The sequence below is a fragment of the Monodelphis domestica genome, chromosome 5 (assembly GCF_027887165.1).
Source record: "Monodelphis domestica isolate mMonDom1 chromosome 5, mMonDom1.pri, whole genome shotgun sequence".
NCBI lineage: Eukaryota > Metazoa > Chordata > Mammalia > Didelphimorphia > Didelphidae > Monodelphis > Monodelphis domestica.
In genome coordinates this window covers 138625265-138647479 of record NC_077231.1, presented here as the reverse complement: position 1 = coordinate 138647479, position 22215 = coordinate 138625265, and the positions used below count along the sequence as shown (strand labels likewise).

Genomic DNA, 22215 nt, shown 5'->3' with positions numbered 1-22215 from the left:
CCATCTCAGTTCCCTCCCCTCAGTTCTCACATCTACCAATCACTGTCGATGTCTCCCCTGTGCCAATGGTGGCTCTAGCTTAACCCAGGACCGCCCAGAGGTCTGTTTCCTTTGCACATGTCTGTTGAAGGTCATATTCTCAAATAATTAAATCTTGATCTTTGCTGCAGCCCTTCCTAAATCCTGTTATTCTGAGTAGGGTGGAGATTGGAAGTTCCAAGACCTGGTTCTGTCATTCCAAGTATCTCTATTGTATCAATTCTAAAATCAATCATGACTCAAAGAACTTCCTGTTCTATGCTTAAGCATAGGTCAAAGCCCTTTCCATTGTTTAGCAAAAGGTTTCTGTCCTAAAGTAGTCTTAAGTAGGGAGGAGAAGGATCCTCCCATGCCAAGGAGTTTCATATTCCAATAGAGTTCTTACTATCAGTAGGAGATATTTTCAAGTATGAAATTTCCCAATGGGGAAATTTCCAACATTCATAAGTCTAAGAAATTTTAAGGTTTACAGTAACTTCCAGATAAGTATTGATCCTCATGAAATGAAATCTTTCTGGGAGTAGAAGGTAGAGTTAGAAAAAAAGTGCAATTGTCTGAGGCTTGGTGTACAAATTCTATTTTGGTGGTTAATGATCACCTCACCTCATTGAGGCTGAGGTGAGATTAGGTCAACATGAAGTCACAAAGGAGGTTTTGCAAGTGTTTCCTCTTTCTAGGACCTCTCACTGTGGTTTCTTAGAGAGTCTGGTTTTGGCTTTAAAGGGGGCAATAATTTTTAAAGTGAAACTAACTAAAAATCTTAATCCATCAAATATGTTGCCAGATTAGCTTTACTAACTGGAAGGATTTTTTGTAGACTGTGGTTATATGTTGTGCCACTTCAGGGTATTGTCACACTTCCTAATCTGCCTTGACTGTTAGCAATTCTTTATCCCAAAATGTCATTATTATTCTCTTTTCTAGACAGTTTTCTTTAGTAGTGGGTATAGTTTCCTAACAAGCTGGTTTATAGTTCTCTCTGTCATGATGAAGAGGTTTAGTGGAAAGATTTCTAGACTAGGAGTCAGGAGACTTGGTTGCCATCTGTTCAACAAGTATTTATTAAAAGCCTACTACTATGTGTCAGGCAGTGTGCTAGGTGCTAGGGATTCAAAGACAAAAGTAAAATAGTCTCTGCCCCCAAGGAACTAAGTAATAGTTAATAATAATAGTTAACATTTATATATATATATATGTGCATATATATATATATATATGCATATATATATGCCTACTGTGTGTTAGGAATGTGTTAAGTGCAAAGTACAAAATAATTTGGGGAGGGAAGGAGAGAGAGGAGGAAAATAGAAATTAGTGGGGGGTATCAATCTAGGTTTCCTGGAGTCATATTAGTAGTTTTCACTCCAATAGTATGTAAACTCCAAAGGTCTTTTCATTTTTGTCTTTGTGTTTCCAAGTCTAGAACAATATATGCCAGACTAGGCTCTCAATAAATGCTCTTTGATTTGAGTTCACACACATACACATAGTACATGTATGTATGCATACTTTGTATATATTGTTTGGACCCATAGTAATATTAGCTGTTGGGAGTTCCCAATAATGACATTCTAGTAATGCAGATTTGCAAACTTTCTGCAATTAGTTGTCTGGGAACACTGAGAAGTTAAATAATTTTTCCAGGGTCATATATTTGTCCAAGGAGGGTCTTGGACCCAAATAATCCTGATTCTGAGGCTGACTTTGACATCCATTCCATCATGACACTGAGGGTTTTCATCCAAGACCTAGGAGATAATCTGTGCCAAAATAGAGATGGGGTAGAATGCCATATAAGGACCCTGGTTGGAGTTTATCAGGAATGGGAACAGCAACAACCAGACTACCTCTGTAATTCCTGGACTGTGTCTGGTCACTTGGATGCCTTCTCTCTTTTGCATGTCTGTGAGTAGGACTCCCTAGGTCAAGATTTCAGTGAGGATCCTTTGCTGGTGCTCCATAAATTGCTCAAGCCCTCATTGCCTTCTGCATAGACTATTGAAACAGCATCCAGAGCCTTGGTGCTCTCTAGTCTATGGGTCCTCATTCTGGAGTCGGATCCATTTTCATCCAATTTCAAGAGGACTATGAACTTAACTTTAATAACTATATTTCAGGATTATTGGGGTTTTTCTTAATTTATGGACTTTATTTTATGCATGTAAAAATATTCTGAGAAGAGGTCATTAGATTTCTGTAGACTGCCCATGTAGGGGTTCACAGTCCAGGAAAAGTGAAAAGCCCCCTGCTCTCATCTAGCTTCCACCCAGTGGCCTTTCCACTTTCTTGTTCAGGAAGGCTTCAGGGTTCCCTGTTGCCTCTTGGCCAAAATATACTCCTTTGTTTGCTACTGAAAGGCCTTCACAGTCCAGCTCTTTTTGACACCTTCTCTGACTGGTAGACTCTCCCTACGTGATATTCTATCTCCTGCCTCTGTGCTTTTGTCCCTCTGTGCTGGTATAAATACCCTCCTCCCTCCCCACTTGTGGCTTTGGTAACCCTTCACTGGTTTCAAGGCTCAGCTGCCTCCTTATAGGATTCCTTTCCTGATCCCCCTGTTGTTAGTGTTCTCCATCCCCAGAGTGATGTGGTATCTTTTCTTGGATCTCTTGTGCAGACTTGTATCCCCTCTGTTGTGGAGGCACTTGCTTTTAATATTTCTCTAGTATGGTACCTTGAATGCAGTAGGCCCTTAGTAAATGTTGAATGATAGAAAATCTGCTAATTCTGTATTCTTCTCTCCATTTTTCTTGGCATATTAAAGGTGATCTCCATTTAGGTGGCAGTAGTAGAGAAGGCTCATTTAAAGAAACAGTAACACTTAAGTGGTGCACACCAAGGACTAATAATGTTGGTAAGTACTTAAATATAAGCACTGTATAAACAACATATGAGCAATATAAGGCATTAAAAATAAATTATAAGGTACTTAGGAAATTTTTAAAAAGATAAATACTATTTTTTTCCTAATTCTTTTGTCATCTATACCCATGATTGTTTTTCAGTAATATTTCCCCCATTACATTAAAAAAAATAATTTTCACATGCTTTGAGTTCCAAATTCTCTTTCTACCTCCCTTTCCTTCCTCCCTATCTGAAATAGTAAGTAGTTTGAAATAGATTATACACATGCAAGTATACAAAATATATTTCCATATTCCACATCAGTTCATGTGAGTCTTTCCAGATTCTTCTGAAATCATCCTTCTCATCATTTTTTATAGAACAGTAGTATTTCACTGCTATCATATTCCAGAACTTGTTCAGCCATTCCTCAATTCATGGAAGTCTCTTAATTTTCATTTCTTTGCCACAAGAAGAACTACTATAAATATTTTTGTACCTATAGATCCTTCTCCTCCACCCCTCTTTTTTTTTTTAAATCTCTTTAGGATATGGACCTACTATCAAATGTTATATACATAGTTTTAAAGCCTTTAGGACATAGTTCCAAATTACTTTCTAGATTGATTGGATCAATTCACAACTCCCCTTACAGTGTATTAGTGTCTTAATTTTCCCACATCCCTTCCAACATTTTTTTCCTTTACTGTCATATTAGTCAATCTGATAGGTGTAAGATAGCAATTTGCACATTTTTTCTTATGACCATAGATGTTCATATCCTTTGACTTTCTTTCTAATCTTGACTGCATTGGTTTTGCTTGTACAAAACCTTTTAAATTTAATATAATCAAAATTATCCATTTTGTATATCATAATACTTTTTATCTCTTTCTTGGTCATAAATTTTTCCCTTATCCATAGGTCTGACAGATAAACTATTCCATGTTCCCCTAATTTGCTTATGGCATCATCCTTTATGTCTAAATAAGGTACCCATTTTGACCTTATTTTTGTATAGTGTGTGAGATGTTGTGGCTCTATACCTAGTTTCTGCCATATTGTTTAACAGTTTTAGTTTTCCAGTGGTTTTTGTCAAATTATGAGTTCTTGTCCCAAAAGCTTAGACTTGGTTTATCAAACACTAACTGATGTGGTCATTTTCTATTGTGTATTATATAGCTGGTCTATTCCACTGATCTACCACTCAGGTTCTTAACCAGTACCAGATTTTTTGTTATCATCATAAAGATCTAGGGGAGTAATTCTTTCTCTATAATGGAATGCTTTCTGCTTATTCACTTTATTGTTAACTTATATTTCAGAATTACATTATTGCACAGGAGCATATAGAATTTCACCTGTAGATGTGAACAGTAGACCTTCCTCCTGCCTTACTAACTTTCTTCTGAATGGTAACTTTTTCCTTTGTTTCAACTGGTACAATTATAAGTGTAATACTATAAGTGAGACTACTTTGAAATAGGTGTGTTGACCACAGTTAAGTGCTAACAGATTTTGTAAAGGGATTCTAACATCTTAATCTGGAAAATTGTTTCCCCTATAGTCTTTTAACCTTTTTTTCAATAATTTTGAACTTGGACATGAGAGAACTCACTTAATTGATTTTGCAAAGATTCAGAAAATGTCTTGTGTTTCTGATCTTCCTCAAGTGTTGTGTTTCATTAATGAACATTATGACTGAAATATTTCTGACTTTTAACAGCCTCATAGAATTAAAATTTACTTGAAACTTAGAACTTAGAGTTTTATCTGTGATTTAAACTAGGTTTTTTTCCCCCTAAACCTTAAAATTATTATGAACTTAGTCCTCTGTGGTCCAAAGCCACTTTTTTCTTTTGGTCCTGACCTATGATTTGATCAAGGTAGGGAAGTTCTGATCTAATAACTCATTTTATGAATACACATTTGTAATTTTTAGTCTTAGGAGTAGCATGAGGGCACTGAGTTATTAAATGACTTGCTAGTAATCTCACTGATGGTATGTTTTATAAGAAGAGTATAAGCCTAATTCTTACTAACTCCAAAGCTGGAGTTCTGTTTTAGATCGCCCTGCCTCTCTTGAAGAATTAAATTTGTAGCATTATATTGAATCAGTTTTATAAGTAACTTAGAGTGTCAGTATATCCTTGTAGCAAATTTAATTTCACTTTTATGTTGTACACTTGGAGGACAGAATAGCTCCACAAAATTCAGATTTTTAATAAAGATATTGGAAATTAAATATTGAATATTTCTAGAATAGCAGCTGTTCAGAGTTTATATCTTACTGTATCTTCAGAATCTTCAAATGAATTTCCTTTAGAAATGATTATTGTGCTTTGATCAGATTAGAAGCCTAAACTTCATTCAGAAAAGCTAAAACAGCTGAAAAAACTCAAAATTTTTAACTACTTGTGGTTACATGGAAGCATTATGAAACTGAAATGGGACTTTATCCTTTTTTATTACTGCTATTCATGAGACTGGCTAGAAGTACTCTCACTTTTTGGTGTCCAAATGACTTGTGACATCAAGTGTGATAAAATATTTTACTGGACACTAAACTTTGATAATTTCCTTTATATAAATCTGAAAAATTAGAGTAACTGAGTTAACTAAGACCAGGATACAAATCTGAAAGGGAAAATCCTGCTCTTAGATAAGATGTTTGGTTGCATGAATGAAATAAATTATCCAGAAATGCTCTTAAGGAAGGAAAAAATGAACAATTGAAGTGATTTGTTGATCTTACTTTTGACAGGTCGTTCTGTTCTACTGGAACAGCCACGAAAATCAGGTTCCAAAGTCATTAGTCATATGCTTAGTAGCCATGGAGGAGAGATTTTTTTGCATGTCTTGAGCAGTTCTCGATCCATTCTGGAAGATCCTCCTTCAATTAGTGAAGGGTGTGGCGGGAGAGTTACGGATTACCGGATTACAGTAAGGCTCTAATTTCTATGAGTACCACTTCTGTATTTTGAATTTACCAGACTATACAAGGGACTTTTCTGAGTAAGATGGTTTGATTTTGTTCTGTTTCTGGTTAGTTAATTTTAAGTAAATAGTTTTGCCAACAAGATTGATTTGAATATTTAATAACAACATATTAATCATATAATTAACTTTCATGGGAGCCAAAAAAATGTCAGCAGTCTGAACCTAATATTTTCCGTTGCTCCATTATCTGTCCTTTAGAGGAATTGAACTGAGAAGTTTTAGCCTTCAAAACACGCGAATACAGCCCTGTTTTTTCCATGTTTTAAAAATTTCCTTAATCCAAACAGCAATATAGCTTTAGTTTTGACTCATCTCTTTGAATATATATGTGTATATATAAATATGTATGAATACACATATGTGTATTTATATGTATATATGTATGCATAAATATACACACATATTTTGCAAGATATCTAAATTTACCAGAAATGTTTCTGGACACACACCACACAAAAGAAACAAAAGATAGGTTCTTATGTTTCTTCTTTGTATGTCATAGAACACAAACTTTAAGAGAGGTTATTACATTTAATCCATACTGTATAAATTAGAAAATATAGTTTCTAATTTTATCTTGTTTGGTTATCATTAGGATTTTGGTGAATTTATGAGGGAAAACAGATTAACTCCTTTTCTAGACCCCAGATATAAAATCGATGGAAGTGTTGAGATCCCTTTGGAACGAGCAAAAGATCAGTTAGAAAAACATACTCGTTATTGGCCTATGATTATTTCACAAACCACCATCTTCAACATGCAAGCAGTAAGTAAATTTAAGTTATTACAAACACCGATTTTGGCTACATAATTTTGCCTAGTGTAATAAATATTTAACTTATGGAATAGATATATAACTTACTCTAATCACTATAAGGAATGCCAACTATGACATATATACAGTAAGAGGCAAGCCTGGTGTAGTAGAAGGAATGCCAGACTGGGGAATCAAGAAATTTGGGTTCTGGTTCTGGTTGTTAAGAATTGAGTATGTGACTTCAGGCTAGTCACTAGAACTCTCTGGACTTCAGTCTCCTTATATACAATAATAAAAGGATTAGATTAGATCAGCAGTTCTATAATCTCCTTTTTCAGAGAATCCATTAAGTCCAAGCTATTTTCATAAAAATATGGCATTCTCATTTTTAATATGATTAATTCTGATATCTATAACCCACATAAACATAACCTCTTTGGAGGGTCCTCAGTAATTTTTAACAGTGTAAAGGTTCCTGAGACCAAAAAGTTTGAGAGGCACTATATTAAAAATCTTTAGTAGTCTGTTTCTAGGAAATAAGTAATTCTATAATTACACAAAATTATAAAATTTAAATTGCAAATTTTATAACTCAAGACTTCTGATCCTCCTAACCATAGTTCATGTTAAAGAATCTCATCTAGATTTAGTGTAAAGAACACTGCTGTACTCTCTTCCTTTAATTAGTCAATAACATTTTAATAGCATTTTGTAGTTTTGCTTGAAGTCTGGGTCTCGACTTTTGAAATACTTTATTATTTGGGGTTTTTACAGTTTAAAATCGGATGAAATATTTCACTTTGGCTTTAGGTGCTTTGTTCAAGTCATTTGAGTTTTATTTTTTGCTTTTGTTTTTTAATTAATAGGTAGTTCCATTAGCCAGCGTTATTGTCAAAGAATCCTTGACAGATGAAGATGTGTTGAACTGTCAGAAAACAATATACAACTTAGTTGATATGGAAAGAAAAAATGATCCACTGCCTATTTCCACAGTTGGTACAAGAGGAAAAGGCCCCAAAAGGTAATAGTTGTTTTTTTAACCCTTCATGTAATTCGAATGGTAAGAGGTTAGCATTTATACTATAGTAATTTTTCTCTAGTTATCAGTAATGTAATTGAACTAACAATGCCTGTTACATAAGAGAACAAGAATACTATATTTATCATTTCCTTTATTTCCTCAGTGTTGGTCAATTTTATTTTATATTATTTTATCTCTGTGTTCTATTTTGTAAGAAAATTTTTTTATTTTCCTTTACTGCAGAGATGAACAGTATCGTATTATGTGGAATGAATTGGAAACCCTTGTCAGAGCTCATATTAACAACTCTGAGAAACATCAACGAGTTCTAGAATGTCTAATGGCATGTCGTAGCAAACCCCCAGAAGAAGAAGAGCGGAAGAAGCGTGGAAGGAAGAGAGAAGATAAAGAGGACAAATCTGAGAAAGCAGCAAAAGATTATGAACAAGAAAAGTTTTGGCAAGATTCAGAGAGGTGACATTTAAAAGTTAATAAATGAACCATATTATGACTCATTCTGTCTACCGCACATATGAATATTCAGACATTTACTAATAATTGATTTCATTCATTTGTTTTTCATCTAGTTTTATAATTATATAATATAGTATTCACTCAGCCAAACTATCTTTAAATGTCAATCATAAAATGTCATTAAAAATATTTAGAGTTGGAAGGGACCTTAGAGACATGTAGTCTAAGTCCCTTATTTTACAAATGAGCCAAGAAAAGGCACAGAGATTTTAAATTACTTTCACAAAGTCACATAGACAGTAAGGTAGAATGTAGTGTTGGAACTTGATTGATTGATTGATTGAAACCAGATACTCTAACTCTGAATGCAGTACTTTGCTTTCATACCACAGTAAGGTGGTTCAGTGTCATACATGTCCTGGTAGAGGTAGAGGTAACTTTTTTCAAAGGGGATATTTTAGTTTCTCTGCCCTATTATTTTCCCCCTTCTCGAATTTCATTTGCTTCTGTCTTTTAAAAATTATTTTGTGAATATTCTTTTCATTTTATTTTACATCACTCTTACTAACCTAGTAGCTTTCCTTCCTCCATCTCTAAACCCTCTCTTTAAAGCAAAAAACTGTAGTCAGGCCCAAACAAATCAGCACTTTGATCAGATCTCCTTTACCTTTGACCCATCCCTCTCTGACAAGGGTAAAAAGCAGACTTTCTCCTCTTATCACTGTGGTGATCCCAGTTCTGAAGTCTTTCATGTTGCCCTTGATGTTGCCCTGCTGTGTGTGAGTTCTTAAGTAGTGATTTGAAAGTTTATAACAACATTGAATCCTACTTATTTAATTATTTTCCCTGAATTGAGATGGGATGTTTTTGCTTCTTATTACTTTATGCATTTTCTAGGCATATGTGAAGGATTAGGGTTATAAAGATTTGGGGTAGGGAGTGTCTTTTTGTTTTAAAGTCATTCGTTGTAGAGAAATGTTGCTTTAAAAAAAAAAAGGCTAGCTGATTTAAGAATTGTTTTTAAAATATGCCTTAAAATCGACTGTTTAATCCCAAAGATTAAAAGGCATTTTAGAACGTGGAAAAGAAGAATTAGCTGAAGCAGAGGTTATTAAAGATTCTCCTGATTCCCCAGAACCTCCAAACAAGAAGCCCCTTGTTGAAATGGATGAAACTCCACCTGTGGAAAAGTCCAAAGGTAAGAGGAACTAGGACATCCTGTTGTGAGAGGATCTTAGAATCAAATCATCTCAAACAACATTGTCTAAATAGATATTTTGTTATCTAAAACAACATAAATCTCTCTTCTGAATCTTTGAACTTGAAGTCTCTATCCACTGTCTGGAAAAATGTTGTCATGAGAATTATACTGATAGCTCCATTAATTAATCCTTTGGAAATAAAGTATTATAATGAAATCCAATTTAAAGTAAAAAATAAAATTAAATCTTTACTTAGAGCTGTATGTAGTCTCAGCTGTGTGTGATAAAAATATCTTGTATCCATTCTCCTTTTGTGGAAGGTGATCAGGACTGATTGACTACAGAATCATGATATTTTTCCTTGTTCTCATTTCCTTCATTCTATTCTAGTATCAGTCACTGCCATTACTTCAGTTATCTCCCTTACTGGTCCCTCATAACTCCTATTTAAAACAAATAATTTACATTTTGTTGTACTTTGATTGTTTTACATTAAATTTACATTGAATGTAAAGCAATATAGACCTTTATTTATTGCATTTTAAACTTTTTAATTATGGAATAAGTTGTCTTTTTCTCCTTAAAGGAATTATAAGCTTCAGCAAATAGGTAAAAAGGTAAGTTTTGGGGAAACATCTCTACATTGAAAGTAACTTGTGTTTTCTTTGCATTGTTTTTGGTGGGGATTGTTTTAAAAGAGAGGGACAGAAAAACAAATTAAGGATATGTGTTAGTTCCTAAAGCTCTGAACTGGTAGTGCAGTATTCTTCTTAATCAAAATAGCTTCCATTTATATAGCACTTTTAGATCTGCAGGGTATTTTCATGTTCATCATCATCTCACTGAAGCCTCATCACAGCTCTTCCTTCCCCACCCCCTTTTTTTTACAAAAAAGGGAATGGTTGCTTTTCAGATCTGAGTTGCTAATGGTCACATAACTAGTAAAGTATCAGAAGGAAATTCAGACTATGAGCTTCATAACTCCTCAGGCCATCCCTTTGCTAGAATTACCAGAATCCAGGCTTTTATTTAGGAGCAGAAGTGAGGAGACTGACTGACCCATGCTGCCAAGGATCTTTTGTTTTCTGTTTTTACCGCTTTTTAAAAATTTTGGGAGTTAGGAGAAGCCTGTGTTGCTTATTCTTGGCTTATAGAACCTTGAGTCTGCACTGCCTTAAAAAACAGGCCCATGGGGGGCAGCTGGGTGGTTTAGTGGATTGAGAATCAGACCCAGACAGGAGGTCTGGGTTCAAATATGACTTCACATATCCTAGCTGTGTGACCCTGGGCAAATCACGTAACCACCCCCATTGCCTAGCCCTTACCACTCTTTTGCCTTAGAATTGATATACAATATTGATTCCAAGACAGCAGAAGGTAAGGGTTTAAAAGAACAAAACAAAACAGGCCCATGGCTATGTGCCCTGGACATCTCTGATGCTTATTAGTTGGCTTGTCCTGAGCCAGGAACCTAAACTCCTTAGCCACAGTTTTCTTGTTTGTATAATGAGTCTTGTACTTGAGAGACTCCAAGTCCCCTTTCAGCCCTACATCTATGGCCTAGTGATCCTTTCTTCGCCTTCTTTTCTTGTCTCTCTCTTTTTTTTTAAACCCTTATTCCATCTTGGAGTCAATATTGTGTGTTGGCTCCAAGGCAGAAGAGTGGTATGGGCTAGGCAATGGGGGTCAAGTGACTTGCCCAGGGTCACACAGCTGGGAGGTGTCTGAGGCTAGATTTGAACCTAGGACCTCCCGTCTCTAGGCCTGACTCTCAATCCACTGAGCTACCCAGCTGCCCCCGCTCTTGTTTCTTTTTTAACTCTCCTTTTTTACCATCTATATTTTAAAATGTCCAGATTCTTACTTTTTTTTTCTGTCACAATGAACACTAAATATAATTTTAAATGAACATAAATTTCCCTTATTGACAAATTGAAAAACATCCATAGTCCTATTATTAATTGACAAGCATTTAGTGCAAGAATAAAAAGAAAGGTGAAAAAAGGCTGTCCCTCTCCCTATTATTTTCCCCTCCCAGTGAATTTTCTTTTTTTTTTTAATTTTTTATATTTTTAAATTTTTTATTTAGAATATTTTTCCATGGTTACATGATTCATGATCTCCCCCCAACCCCTCACTTTTTCCTTCCCCCTCCCAAAACCGACAAGCAGTTCCACTGTGTTATACATGTATCATTGTTCAAAATCTATTTCCGTGTTATTCATATTTGCAGTAGAGTGATTCTTTAACATCAAAACCCTAATCACATCCCTATAGCACTACATGATCGATCATATATTTTACTAAGGCATTTCTGGTTCCACAGTTCTTTCTCTGGATGTGGATAGTGTTCTTTCTCCTAAGTCCCTCAGAATTGTCCTGGAACACTGCATTGCCACTAATAGAGGAGTCCATCACCTTCGATTGTACCACAATGTATCAGTCTCTGTGTATACTGTTTTCCTGGTTCTGCTCCTTTCACTCTGCATCACTTCCTGGAGGTTGTTCCAGTCTCCATGGAATTCCTCCATTTCATTATTCCTTTTAGCACAATTGTATTCCATCACCAACATATACCACAATTTGTTCAGCCATTCCCCAATTGATGGGCATCCCCTCATTTTCCAGTTTTTGGCCACCACAAAGAGTGCAGCTATGAATATTCTTGTACAAGTCTTTTTCCTTATTATCTCTTTGGGGTACAAGCCCAGTAGTGCTATGGCTGGATCAAAGGGCAGACAGTCTTTTTTCACCCTTTGGGCATAGTTCCAAATTGCCCTCCAGAATGGTTGGATCAGTTCACAACTCCACCAGCAATGAATTAATGTCCCTACTTTGCCACATCCCCTCCAGCATTCATTACTTTCCTTTGCTGTCATGTTAGCCAATCTGCTGGGTGTGAGGTACCAGTGAAGTTTCTGGCAAAATATGGCAATAATATAGACATATATATAGGCAATAATAAATAATATATTTACAAATTGTTGTGTCTCAGGTAACTTATTGGAAGGAAATGGAATTATATTTTGAACTAAATAAGGTCAGACTATATTTTATATCATTTGATGTGACTTTTTTGTTGAATATTTGATATCAATAGATTTGGCCTTTACTTAGTCTTGTGCTGCTATTTCTTAAGTGCCCAGAGTACCACAGTTGCGCACAAAAAAAAGAATCTAGTTGGCTTACTCTTCACCAAGAATAAGTAAGCTATACCCTGGAAGTAAAGATAAAGAAAGTTTCCCATATGTCAAAACATTCTGGTGCTTTATAGTAGGGGAGAAAATTATTCATGATATACCAAATGTTTCTTTTGCTGTCAGCAAAGCAACTTTCTTTTCATAGTAAAATACTATGAGAGTGTTTTTGCAGGTAACAAAAACTTTAGATGGAGCTTGACTTCTTATAACAACTCACTTTTATATCAACTTCTAGGATTAAAAAGCAATTTCTTCATAACATCTCTGTGAAGTATAGTTTTTGCAGATGAAATTGAGTCTGAGAAAGGTCAAGTGATACTAGATAGCTTGAAAATTCAAACAAGTCTGATTCAATGTCCACTGGTCATCCTAGATGTTAATTTGGCTGTATTTTTGTTTTCTTTTTGTGTTAACTTCAATGTACTCTTTCAAAGCTGTATAGTGATATTTTTCTTGTTACTCAAATTATGAGATATTTATCAGTAGAGAAGCTTTTCTATATTATGAAACTTCAACCCTATATAGAAAGTATTAATTTAAGAAATTGCTTGAAGATAGTGGAAATATTTTTTCCTAACCATTTTTATTAAGATTAGTGTGTTAGAGTACATACATTATTTTGAATGACAGGGAAGATAACTTGATGGGAAGGAAATAGTTGGCTTATATGTGTCTTTACCTTGAATTCTAAAACAGGATAATATTGCCACAAATTTGACAAGTTTAAAATTGAATCTATTTGAATTTGAAATAATTTCCATACCTTTTTTATTCTTCTCTCTTCAAACACAATCCTAGGACCAATGTCCTTGCTGTCTTTGTGGAGTAATAGGATTAATACTGCCAACTCCAGGAAACATCAGGAATTTGTTGGTCGTTTGAATTCTGTCAACAATAGAGCCGAGTTATATCAGCATCTTAAAGAGGAAAATGGGTTTGTATTATTGAATGTAGTATTTCAAAGAATAAGCACTGCCATAAAAGCTTCCTTTCCCTTCCTAAATCCAACTCAGACAACATTTTAAATGCAAGAGTGTTCTTTAGGTTTATCTTTGAGGCAGAGGGGAGTAACTGAAGCTTCTCAGCTTGGAGTGGGAAAGGGCTAGATCTGTCTTTAGGAATATCAGTGGTCAATTTATGTGGAAATTGGATTAGAAAATGGCAAGACTTGACATACAGAATCCAATTAGGAATCTATTTCAATAAACCAGACAGGAGGTGATGAGAAGCTGAAAATAGCAACAGGTGGTTAAGTTAGTGGAGAACTCAAGATACTCTTGGGATCAAAAATGGAAATGTCTAGCAGGCAATTGGAAATGTAGGACTAGAGTTTAGTAGAGAGATGAGAGCTGGATACATAGATTTGGAAGTAATTTGCAGAGAAGTGATAGTTGAATCCATGGGAGCCAATGAGATCAACAGAGACTATTTTGAAAGCAGAGAAGAGAAACCAATACAGAGCCACGAGCTATACTTACATTGGACTGGGGTGTGTGTGTGTGTGGGAAAACATGAAAAAACTATAGACTGCAAAGAAAACTAAGGAAGATAAGTAGGATAAGAACCAGGAAAGAGCAGTGTCAGGATTCCCAGGGAGGAGAAAGGACTGAGAAGAAGAGATTGTCAGTAGTCAGAAATATTGCTAAAAGGACAGTAATGATTGATAAATTTAGTTTTTTGTTAATATGTTAAAAATGATCAAACCTAGAAAATGCAAAAGTTTTTATATTTTTTGTCATACTTAGAAGATACAACTTGTGAAATTTTAGAAGAGGTTCAGTAATATGATGCCACAGAATATAAACTAAGTAAAATAGTCTTCATTTTAGAATAGTAACTCTTACTGGGAGAATTGGGTTTAAATCTGAATAAGTTTCAGACTTTTCTTTTTGAGCTATTTTTGAAGATAAATTTCTTTTCAAATCTCTCACAGTGTGGCTTCCACTAACCTTTTCAGGCTCAATTCTCCTTTTCTTGCCCTCTGTTCTAATCAGACTAGCCTACTTGCTATTCCCTCTATACATTCCATCATGCTCATGTGCTACCCCTTCTTACGGGCCTTTCCTAATTCTTCCACTCACTCCTTAGTGACCTCTTACTCTTGAAATTTCTTCATATTTACTTATTTCTGCACTTGTACTTATCTATGTACATGTTGTGTTCTTCTAGTAAAATATTTATTTTTTTGCAAAACATTGTATCCTTAGTGCCCTTTCCACTAGCAGACTTTTATAAAGTAAATGTGACTTTTTTTTGTTTTGTTTTGTTTTTTAATTTCAATTGAAAGTTTGCTGACAAGAAAGGGGGGGGGGGGCCCTTGAACTGAGAAGTAGGATTTTCCTTTGGTCATTTGAATCTGTTGAAATTTGACTTTAGTCATTTCAGCTTTGGAGCTCTTTTGAAAGATTAGAATCATTTGAAGAGTAGTAGAGGTAAGACTTTCTGTTAATGTTTCCTTCTACCAACATCTTTGTTGTTCTTCTCTTTCTCAGGATGGAGACAACAGAAAATGGAAAAGCAAGCCGGCAGTGAGCATCGACTTAAAGAACTAAATCTTAGTATATAGCATAAACTGTTTTATGCTAGATTTGATACTAGTACTTTTTCAGCAAGGTTGTATAGTTACATTGCCTGGAATGGTTTTTACAATTTTATAAATTTCATCTAATTTTTTTTTGTACAAAATGTAGAAGTCACGTGATAAGTGAAGGCTATACAGATGGGATTTGTCCTATAAATCAAATACATTTTAAAGTAAAGAACTTTCCTTCTGGAAATGTTAAAGATGGTCTTGTACTTCTCTTTGCCAAATAAAATTGTTGAGATAATTTTAAAATAAAATATTGGAAAATTTTTAAAATTTAAAATGGTATTAAACTTATTTAGCTAAAATTGGTTTAAAATTTTTTGGAAATGTTTTGAAATATTCTTAAGATTATAAGAGTTAATATATACTATAACTATGACTTTTAATCTGGCTTGTTAAGCAGTGAGCATTCAACAGACTACTATGCAAACACTAATTACTATGCAAGGAACTGTGCTATCAATTTTAATTTTATTTCTTTTGCTGACATGATTTTTTTGCCTTATACATGATGTTTTTTCAGGAAAATATTTTAAAACAGTTTTTCTCATTTGCTCTTATTCTAAAAATTATTTTGGAAAATAGAATAAGTAATATTGGCTAATTTTTCCAAGTTAGTATTGAGAATGCCATTGTTTCTTCTGTCATTGATTAGATGTATCTATTTTCAAAGCTGTAATATAAGTGTTCTAGGCTGGGATCTGAGCAAATCTCAAAGTTCTTACAAGTGCTATGAGTGTACATTCTTGTCTGTTCACGAGGAAGTTCCCCGTTGCTCTAGATTTTCTTGGGATTCTTGTTTCTTCAAGATTATTTATTCATGTTGAAAGATGAAATTTTCTTGACAAATAATCATTTTTGGGCAAAAAAGTAAAGAGATAGTTTATCTAAGTATAGAATACTGATCCAATTTTAAGATTTTCATTTCTTTAAAAGAAAAAGAAAACATTCATCACTTGAACTTCAGTTTCATTCTCACCCATGCTAGGAAACTTTTTTGTGTTTTCTGCCCTTTGATACAAAGGTAATCTGTGTACAGAACTATTGACCTTGGCATTTCCATGCCAATATGGGCAATGTAGATAACTTTCTAAATTTAAAAATGGCCAGGTTTTATTTTCTGTCACCACTCCAGACTTACTTTAGAATTTATGTCTAAATGGACTTCTGCTCACTCTGTGACTGCATTAACCAAAAGTCCTTGTGTAAAATTGTTCATCGGGCCTTTTCTGTTTTCCTAATTGTGATGAAATATAAACTTCATTCATCTCAATATTATCGCATAAGAAGTGAATTGAATGCGTGTGCGTGTGCGTGTGTGTGTGTGAGAGTGAAATACAGAGATTGTACTTCAGAAATAGCTAGGGCTTGTAAACATGTCTTAAAATCCCCAAAACATAGTCTATATTCCAACAGCTTGTTTTAAAAGAAGGAAAACAATTTTTGGGAAACATCCTTTTTAAAAAAACCTCCTATGTCACCCTTACCTTATGTTTAGAATCTATACTAAACATTGTTTCCAAGGCTGAAGATTGGTAAGGACTAGACAGTTAGCATTAAGTGACACAGCCAGGAAGTGCTTGAAGTCAGATTTGAACCCAGGACTTCCCATCTCCAGGCCTGGTTCCATCCACAGAGCCACCTTTGGCTGCCCCAGAAAACTCATTTTAATTGAATAAGTGAATATATGGATTTTTAAAACTTTATATCTGAGAGCTTTAGGAATTGTGCTATATACTAAAGATATTTCTAAAATGAGGCTATAAATGACTCGAACCCTTGAAGACAGCACTGCATTTGTTGTTCTGGTTGAAATGAGTTCCCCAGTTTAGCAGTGCACATAATCTTCATTTTCCCCTTAAGTTTGCTTTACAAGCACTACTGAATTGTTAGTGCTCTTTCTGGCATATTTGGAGTTAAAATAATATGGACAATTAGAGAATAAAAAGTCTAAAAATGTGTAGATGCTGTTAAATAAGAGCAAATCTAGCCATCTGTCTGACATGAGGTAATGAAGGTAGCCCACAGGGGATCGAGCGCTAGACTTGAAGTCAAACTTGGCCTCAGACACCTGCTGGGGGGGGCCCCGTGGTTAAGCTGCCTGTTTCGTCATCTGGAAAATGGGGAGAAGAACAGTAGTGGCCTTTGGGCTGTTGTGAGGATCAAATGCTGGGCCCAGGGCCGCCCAGAGACATTTCCTAAATGCTTATTAGAACAGCTTGTTCCTACATGTTTATAAAGGCTATCAAGATGCGGCAGCCTGTCCCAGGGGGTGAGGAATGGCCAGTGTTAGCAGCAAGTAAAGTGGACTGGAAGAAGCATGCGCTCTTATGCAATCTAGGAAAGGAAGATGAATTAAATTCATAAATAAAAATTAAATTGTAAGTGTCCAGATGGAATAAAGATTATCTTAGGGGAAAATGTAACCTCCCAGTGTTTGGACAGAAGTATAAATAAGATTTCTTCCTCTGGGTCAGGCATGATCTTCTGCCCCTGAACTTTACTTGACACACAAATCTCTCTTTGACTTCCGATTCTTAACCATATTCCAAATCATTGATAAAGGATTCCTATAAGGGAATATTGCTTTAGTTATTCTGGTTCTGGAGACTGTGGAACAGAAATCGACTTCCAAACCACTTAAAAAAAAAAAAAAACCCTTACCTTCTGTCTTAGCATCAATACTGTGTATTGGCCCCAAGGCAGAAGAGTGCTCAGGGTTAGGCAATGGGGGTCAAGTGACTTGCCCAGGGTCACACAGCTGGGAAGTGTCTGAGGCCAAATTTGAACCCAAGACCTTCCGTCTCTGGACCTGATTCTCACTCCACTCAGCTACCCAGCTGCCCCCTTCCAAGCTATTTCTAACTATTATGATACTAGGCAAAGTTTTGCTGGCACATGTGTGCACCCAAGAGACAAGGATGCACATACAAGCTTCAGAAGCTTTTGCTGGTCACCAACAGCCTCGGCTGTCCATTCTGGCCCCTGGATTCAAAGTAGCACCAGGAAACCGGGCCTCCCTGGCCCAGGGCCGGTTCTGAGTGCCCGTTGAGTTAGGGCCAGTCCTCAGCAGGGAAGTGAGCAGAACCCCTTTTAAAGGTGTCCCTCAAGGACGAGGCCCGAGTCCTCTTCCTTCCAGCCACCGCATCGGCCCTTGGGAAGGAAGGGCCCGACCCCCGGGAGGGGCTTCTCCCGATTGATGGTTCCCGCCCCCTTCTGGGCCGCTCTCAGGCCTTTCTCTACCGGATCTCCATCCCGCAGCGGCTACCTTTGGACTCTCCTCCGCGCCGCGGGCTCTCAGCTCCCCTTTCCGTGCTCTTAGTGTCTGAGGGCCCTGAGCGCCTCCGCCTAGACTTATGCTCCCAGTGCTCCCCTCTGCCTGGTTGTTTGGTCATTTCAGTCACATCCCGCTCTTTGTGACCTCACTCGGGTTTTCCTGGCAGGTACAAGAGTGTTGGCTCTTTCCTTCGCCAGCTCATTTCCCAGGGAGGCACCCGAGGCAAGGGGTGACGCGATTTGCCCAGGACCCCGCAGCGGGCAAGTATCTGAGGCTGAATTTGAATTCGGGTCTTGCTGACTGCGGGCCCAGGACTCCATCATTGTAATCGTTACCTAACATTTAGGTCACAGTGTGCCAGCGACGCTACCGAATCCTGTCCACTGCGCCCCTGGGAGGGCAGGGCCGCGATCATCTCCGGTTACCCACGAGGAAACGGACTTAACCGGGCTGAAATGGCCTGCCTTTCGGACTCCGTCTAGCTGCATGGGAGCTCTTGCACACTCGTCTGGCAGGGGAATGGGGTGTGCCGATGCCAGGCACCTTAGGCTGTCACAAGTCAAGCTAGACAAGCGCGCGGCCGCTCTGCGCCTGCGGGACTCGCTTTAGCTGCTTTTTTCTCTTTACCGAACACCGCTCTGGGGAAAGGGGGCCCGCCGCGGCCAGGGGGCATCTTTGGCGGCACTAATCTGTTGCCTATGGGGCATGGAAGGACAGCCTAGAGAGGCTGGCAAACCCGGACTCCCGCCACTCTCGAGTCTTCGTTGTCCTTTTTCAGGCACTTTCTAAGGGAGGCAGGGGCGCCCCATGGAGGCTGAGATATTCGCCTTGGTGCTTCAGAGCTGAAACAAATAAAACAGATGATGCAGAGTCTTTCCTTTCCCTTGTAATGTCTTTTCTGCGTCAATTAGTTTATTTCAAACTTCTTGGTTCTAAGGGGACTTCAGACGGATCCGGAAGATTTCTCGTCCTGATCAGAAAACAAAGCGAATACCCTTTAACTAGGGTCCTGCCTGTTCCTCTAGTGAGCTGGTCTTGGGCCCAGCCTGCTTCAGTCTCTTACAACCGTTCACTTGGCTCCTTCTCCAATGCCCTCCACAACTGGACTTGCTGCACGCAATGGTGGAATTCCTTGTGCTCTGTAGATTGCTAGCGAGCAAATGTAACGTGATTATATATGTGGTTGTGTAATCATTAAAATTATGAGGCTGAGAGTAACTACCCAGCTGCCCCCACAAATCATAGTTTCTTAATGTGAATGGGCCACCCAGGGGGGCAGTGCCTGTGGAATCAGTTTCCAGCCTCGTTGGTTCCTTGGTTCTTTAACTTCCTTTTCTCTGCGGGTTCATCTCTATCTGAATTTACTCAGTGGTCTTTGACTGCCAGGTCACTGAGAAATGACATTTAAAAAAGTGACATAAGGAGAGAGAAATTTGCTTCCAGCAGTTGGCAGGTGGTGGTTGTGAGAATCAAATGAGATAATATTTGTAAAGTGTTTAGCATTGGCCTGGCAATAGTAGGAGCTATATAAATATTGGTTATTATTATTATTATCTTTACACATTATTGATGCTTTTCCATCCACACCCTTGATCCCAAGAGACAATTACTGGTGGGTTTTAAAGGTTTGAAGGATGCGATGCCCCATACTTTCTTACAAGGACTAATCACATGATTTGCTTTTCTTTTGGCTATTAATTTTTTTTTAAGCATGGCAACCACTCCATCTTATCTAGTCATTGGCACAACTAGGGTTTTAGAAAACATTCCTTCTGCCTATTAGTTTTCCTCTGACTTGTGAATTCTAGTTCAGCATAGGGTGGGAGATGATCATTTCCTATACTGGAAGAAGGGTGTCTGAGCTTCTCTAGCATTACTTGTGTTGGTTCTGCAAGGCTGCTTTGAGAAACATGTATTTGGTACATGCTTTCCACAACTGAGATGAAGGTAAGCCTTGCCATTCTGGGAAGGGGAACTTTTGGGGACCATTTCCCAGTTGGTGTTGCTAAATGAGGCCCTTCCCTGAAATACCAGATTTTGAGGATCAATGAAAGTCTCATACGTCTCCCAGTTGTAAAAATTAAAATTAGATCTCAAATAATAAAAATATTATATTTTAGGAGATATATTTAATGATCATTAGGAATAAAGGAATAAAAGGAATACAACATTAAAAAAAAAAACACATGCCCATGGCTGATCAGCCAATTCAGACACCTTACCACCACCAAGCTCACTGTCATCAAGCCAAAGAGGTGGTACCCTCCCCATCCCTGCCTAATATCCCCTGTCTACAGGAAGTACAAAACAACAGGAAGTCAGTGGGCTCCTGGGAAATGTAGTTCTTTTTTTTTAGGATAACAGATTTTCAATTTTACACAGTATTGGTAATCCATGACTATCCTAACATTGCAATTGGTGTACCTATGCTTGAGGCAAGTATAAGGGCTGTTGATCCAGGAGATGTTTCCTATGGCAAAGGTGCTGTTGGCAGTTAATCATCATCATCTGGCTTGAAAGGAGTGATCCATATTATATATGATTTTAATTTTTCCAATGTTATGTGCTGAGCAAACATTTCCTCTGACCCTCCTTAATTTAAACATCACTTACTGAATTTTGTTCTCTGAGTATCTCTTTGGTAAATTGGTATTGACTAAACACAATGCTTGGTTGTACCAAGAGATTACAGTGAACCCCAAAATAAATTCTTATTCTCTCTTTTACAGCAGCTAGATGGTACAGTGCATAGTCCACCAAGCCTATGGTCAGGAAGAGCTAAGTTCAAATTTGAATTCATACACTTCCTAGCTATATGACCCTGGGCAAGTCACTTTACCCCAGTTTGCCTCTGTTTCCTCATCTGCAAAATGGGGATGATGATATTAACATCTCGTCCTAGGGCAGTTGTTGGGCTCAAATGAGCTAAAAACTGTAAAGCACTTAGTACAGTTTCTAGCACATAGTGAACATTATATAAATGTTAGCTATTAGGATTTTCAGTAATAATAGGAGTAGTAACTTTGAAAAAACTGATAACTGCTACAGAAAAGACTTGCAAGCAAGTGCAAGCCATGGAACTTTGAAAATCTGTCAATCTGAAAAATTCCAGAGAAGAATGTGGCCAGGGAGAAGGCAGTTTGAATAAGCTGGCACACAAACTGATTTTACTCTCCTTCTTCCTTGAGACTCTGAGGAAGAAAACTGACAGAGAGATTTACATTGTAGTTTCTGGCTACTGATGTCAACTTGAAGACTTGGGCTTTAAAGGAAAGTAGAGTTGAATTGTCTTTAAAGGAATAAAGAGTTGAATTATCTTTAAAGGAATAAAGACAATTCAACTCTACTTTCTTGATATTGAATTTATAATAGATTAGGGAAACCCAAAATTCCCTCTACCCTTATTACCTACTCCCTACCCTTTCTTCCTTTAAAATAAATCCTTTTCCAGTATTTTGAAGTGAAATTAGTCTGTTGAAAGCTGCTATAACTTACCATCTCTGAATAGCTATTAGGATCAACAGAAGGAAGCAGGAAGGGGGAGGAGAATTGAGAATTCAGTCTCTCCTTGACCTTATTTTTTAGAGTCATTGTTCCAGATTTTTTCTTTACCTTAAATACTCTAGTAATTGAGTCTCCAATATATAACATTTTATGTTCATGGTCTAAGTGTTCAGGTACTTTGGAAACCTTGTTTCACCCACTTCTTTTGTGAATCTGTTTTGCCTCAAGAGTTGCACATTGATTCTTAGTCAAGATTAGGATTGTCCAATTCTGCCCTAGGGACCATTGTATCCCTTGTTTAGGTTGGGTG

The 22215-nt window shown here is 37.0% G+C and overlaps 2 protein-coding genes across 4 annotated transcripts in view; one reads left to right on the top strand and one right to left on the bottom strand.

Moving 5' to 3' along the window:
• Window positions 1-15404, top strand: part of INTS13 (integrator complex subunit 13) — a 34079-nt gene extending 18675 nt beyond the window's left edge. Inside the window, exons 9-17 of the mRNA XM_016426017.2 lie at window positions 2804-2893; window positions 4209-4298; window positions 5648-5826; window positions 6479-6649; window positions 7507-7661; window positions 7905-8135; window positions 9194-9333; window positions 13336-13471; window positions 15030-15404. Coding sequence (XP_016281503.1) covers window positions 2804-2893; window positions 4209-4298; window positions 5648-5826; window positions 6479-6649; window positions 7507-7661; window positions 7905-8135; window positions 9194-9333; window positions 13336-13471; window positions 15030-15069 — 1232 coding nt within the window. The 3' untranslated portion in view covers window positions 15070-15404. The remainder of the gene's footprint in view (window positions 1-2803; window positions 2894-4208; window positions 4299-5647; window positions 5827-6478; window positions 6650-7506; window positions 7662-7904; window positions 8136-9193; window positions 9334-13335; window positions 13472-15029) is intronic.
• FGFR1OP2 (FGFR1 oncogene partner 2) overlaps window positions 1-18532 on the bottom strand; it is a 76461-nt gene extending 57929 nt beyond the window's left edge. For all 3 annotated transcript variants that reach the window (XM_007503925.3, XM_007503924.3, XM_003342000.4), the window contains exons 1-2: window positions 18393-18532; window positions 13301-13422 (exon numbers count right to left, since the gene is read on the bottom strand). The gene's annotated coding sequence lies outside the window, so the exon portion shown is untranslated. The remainder of the gene's footprint in view (window positions 1-13300; window positions 13423-18392) is intronic.
• Between the last annotated feature and the right edge of the window lie 3683 nt (window positions 18533-22215).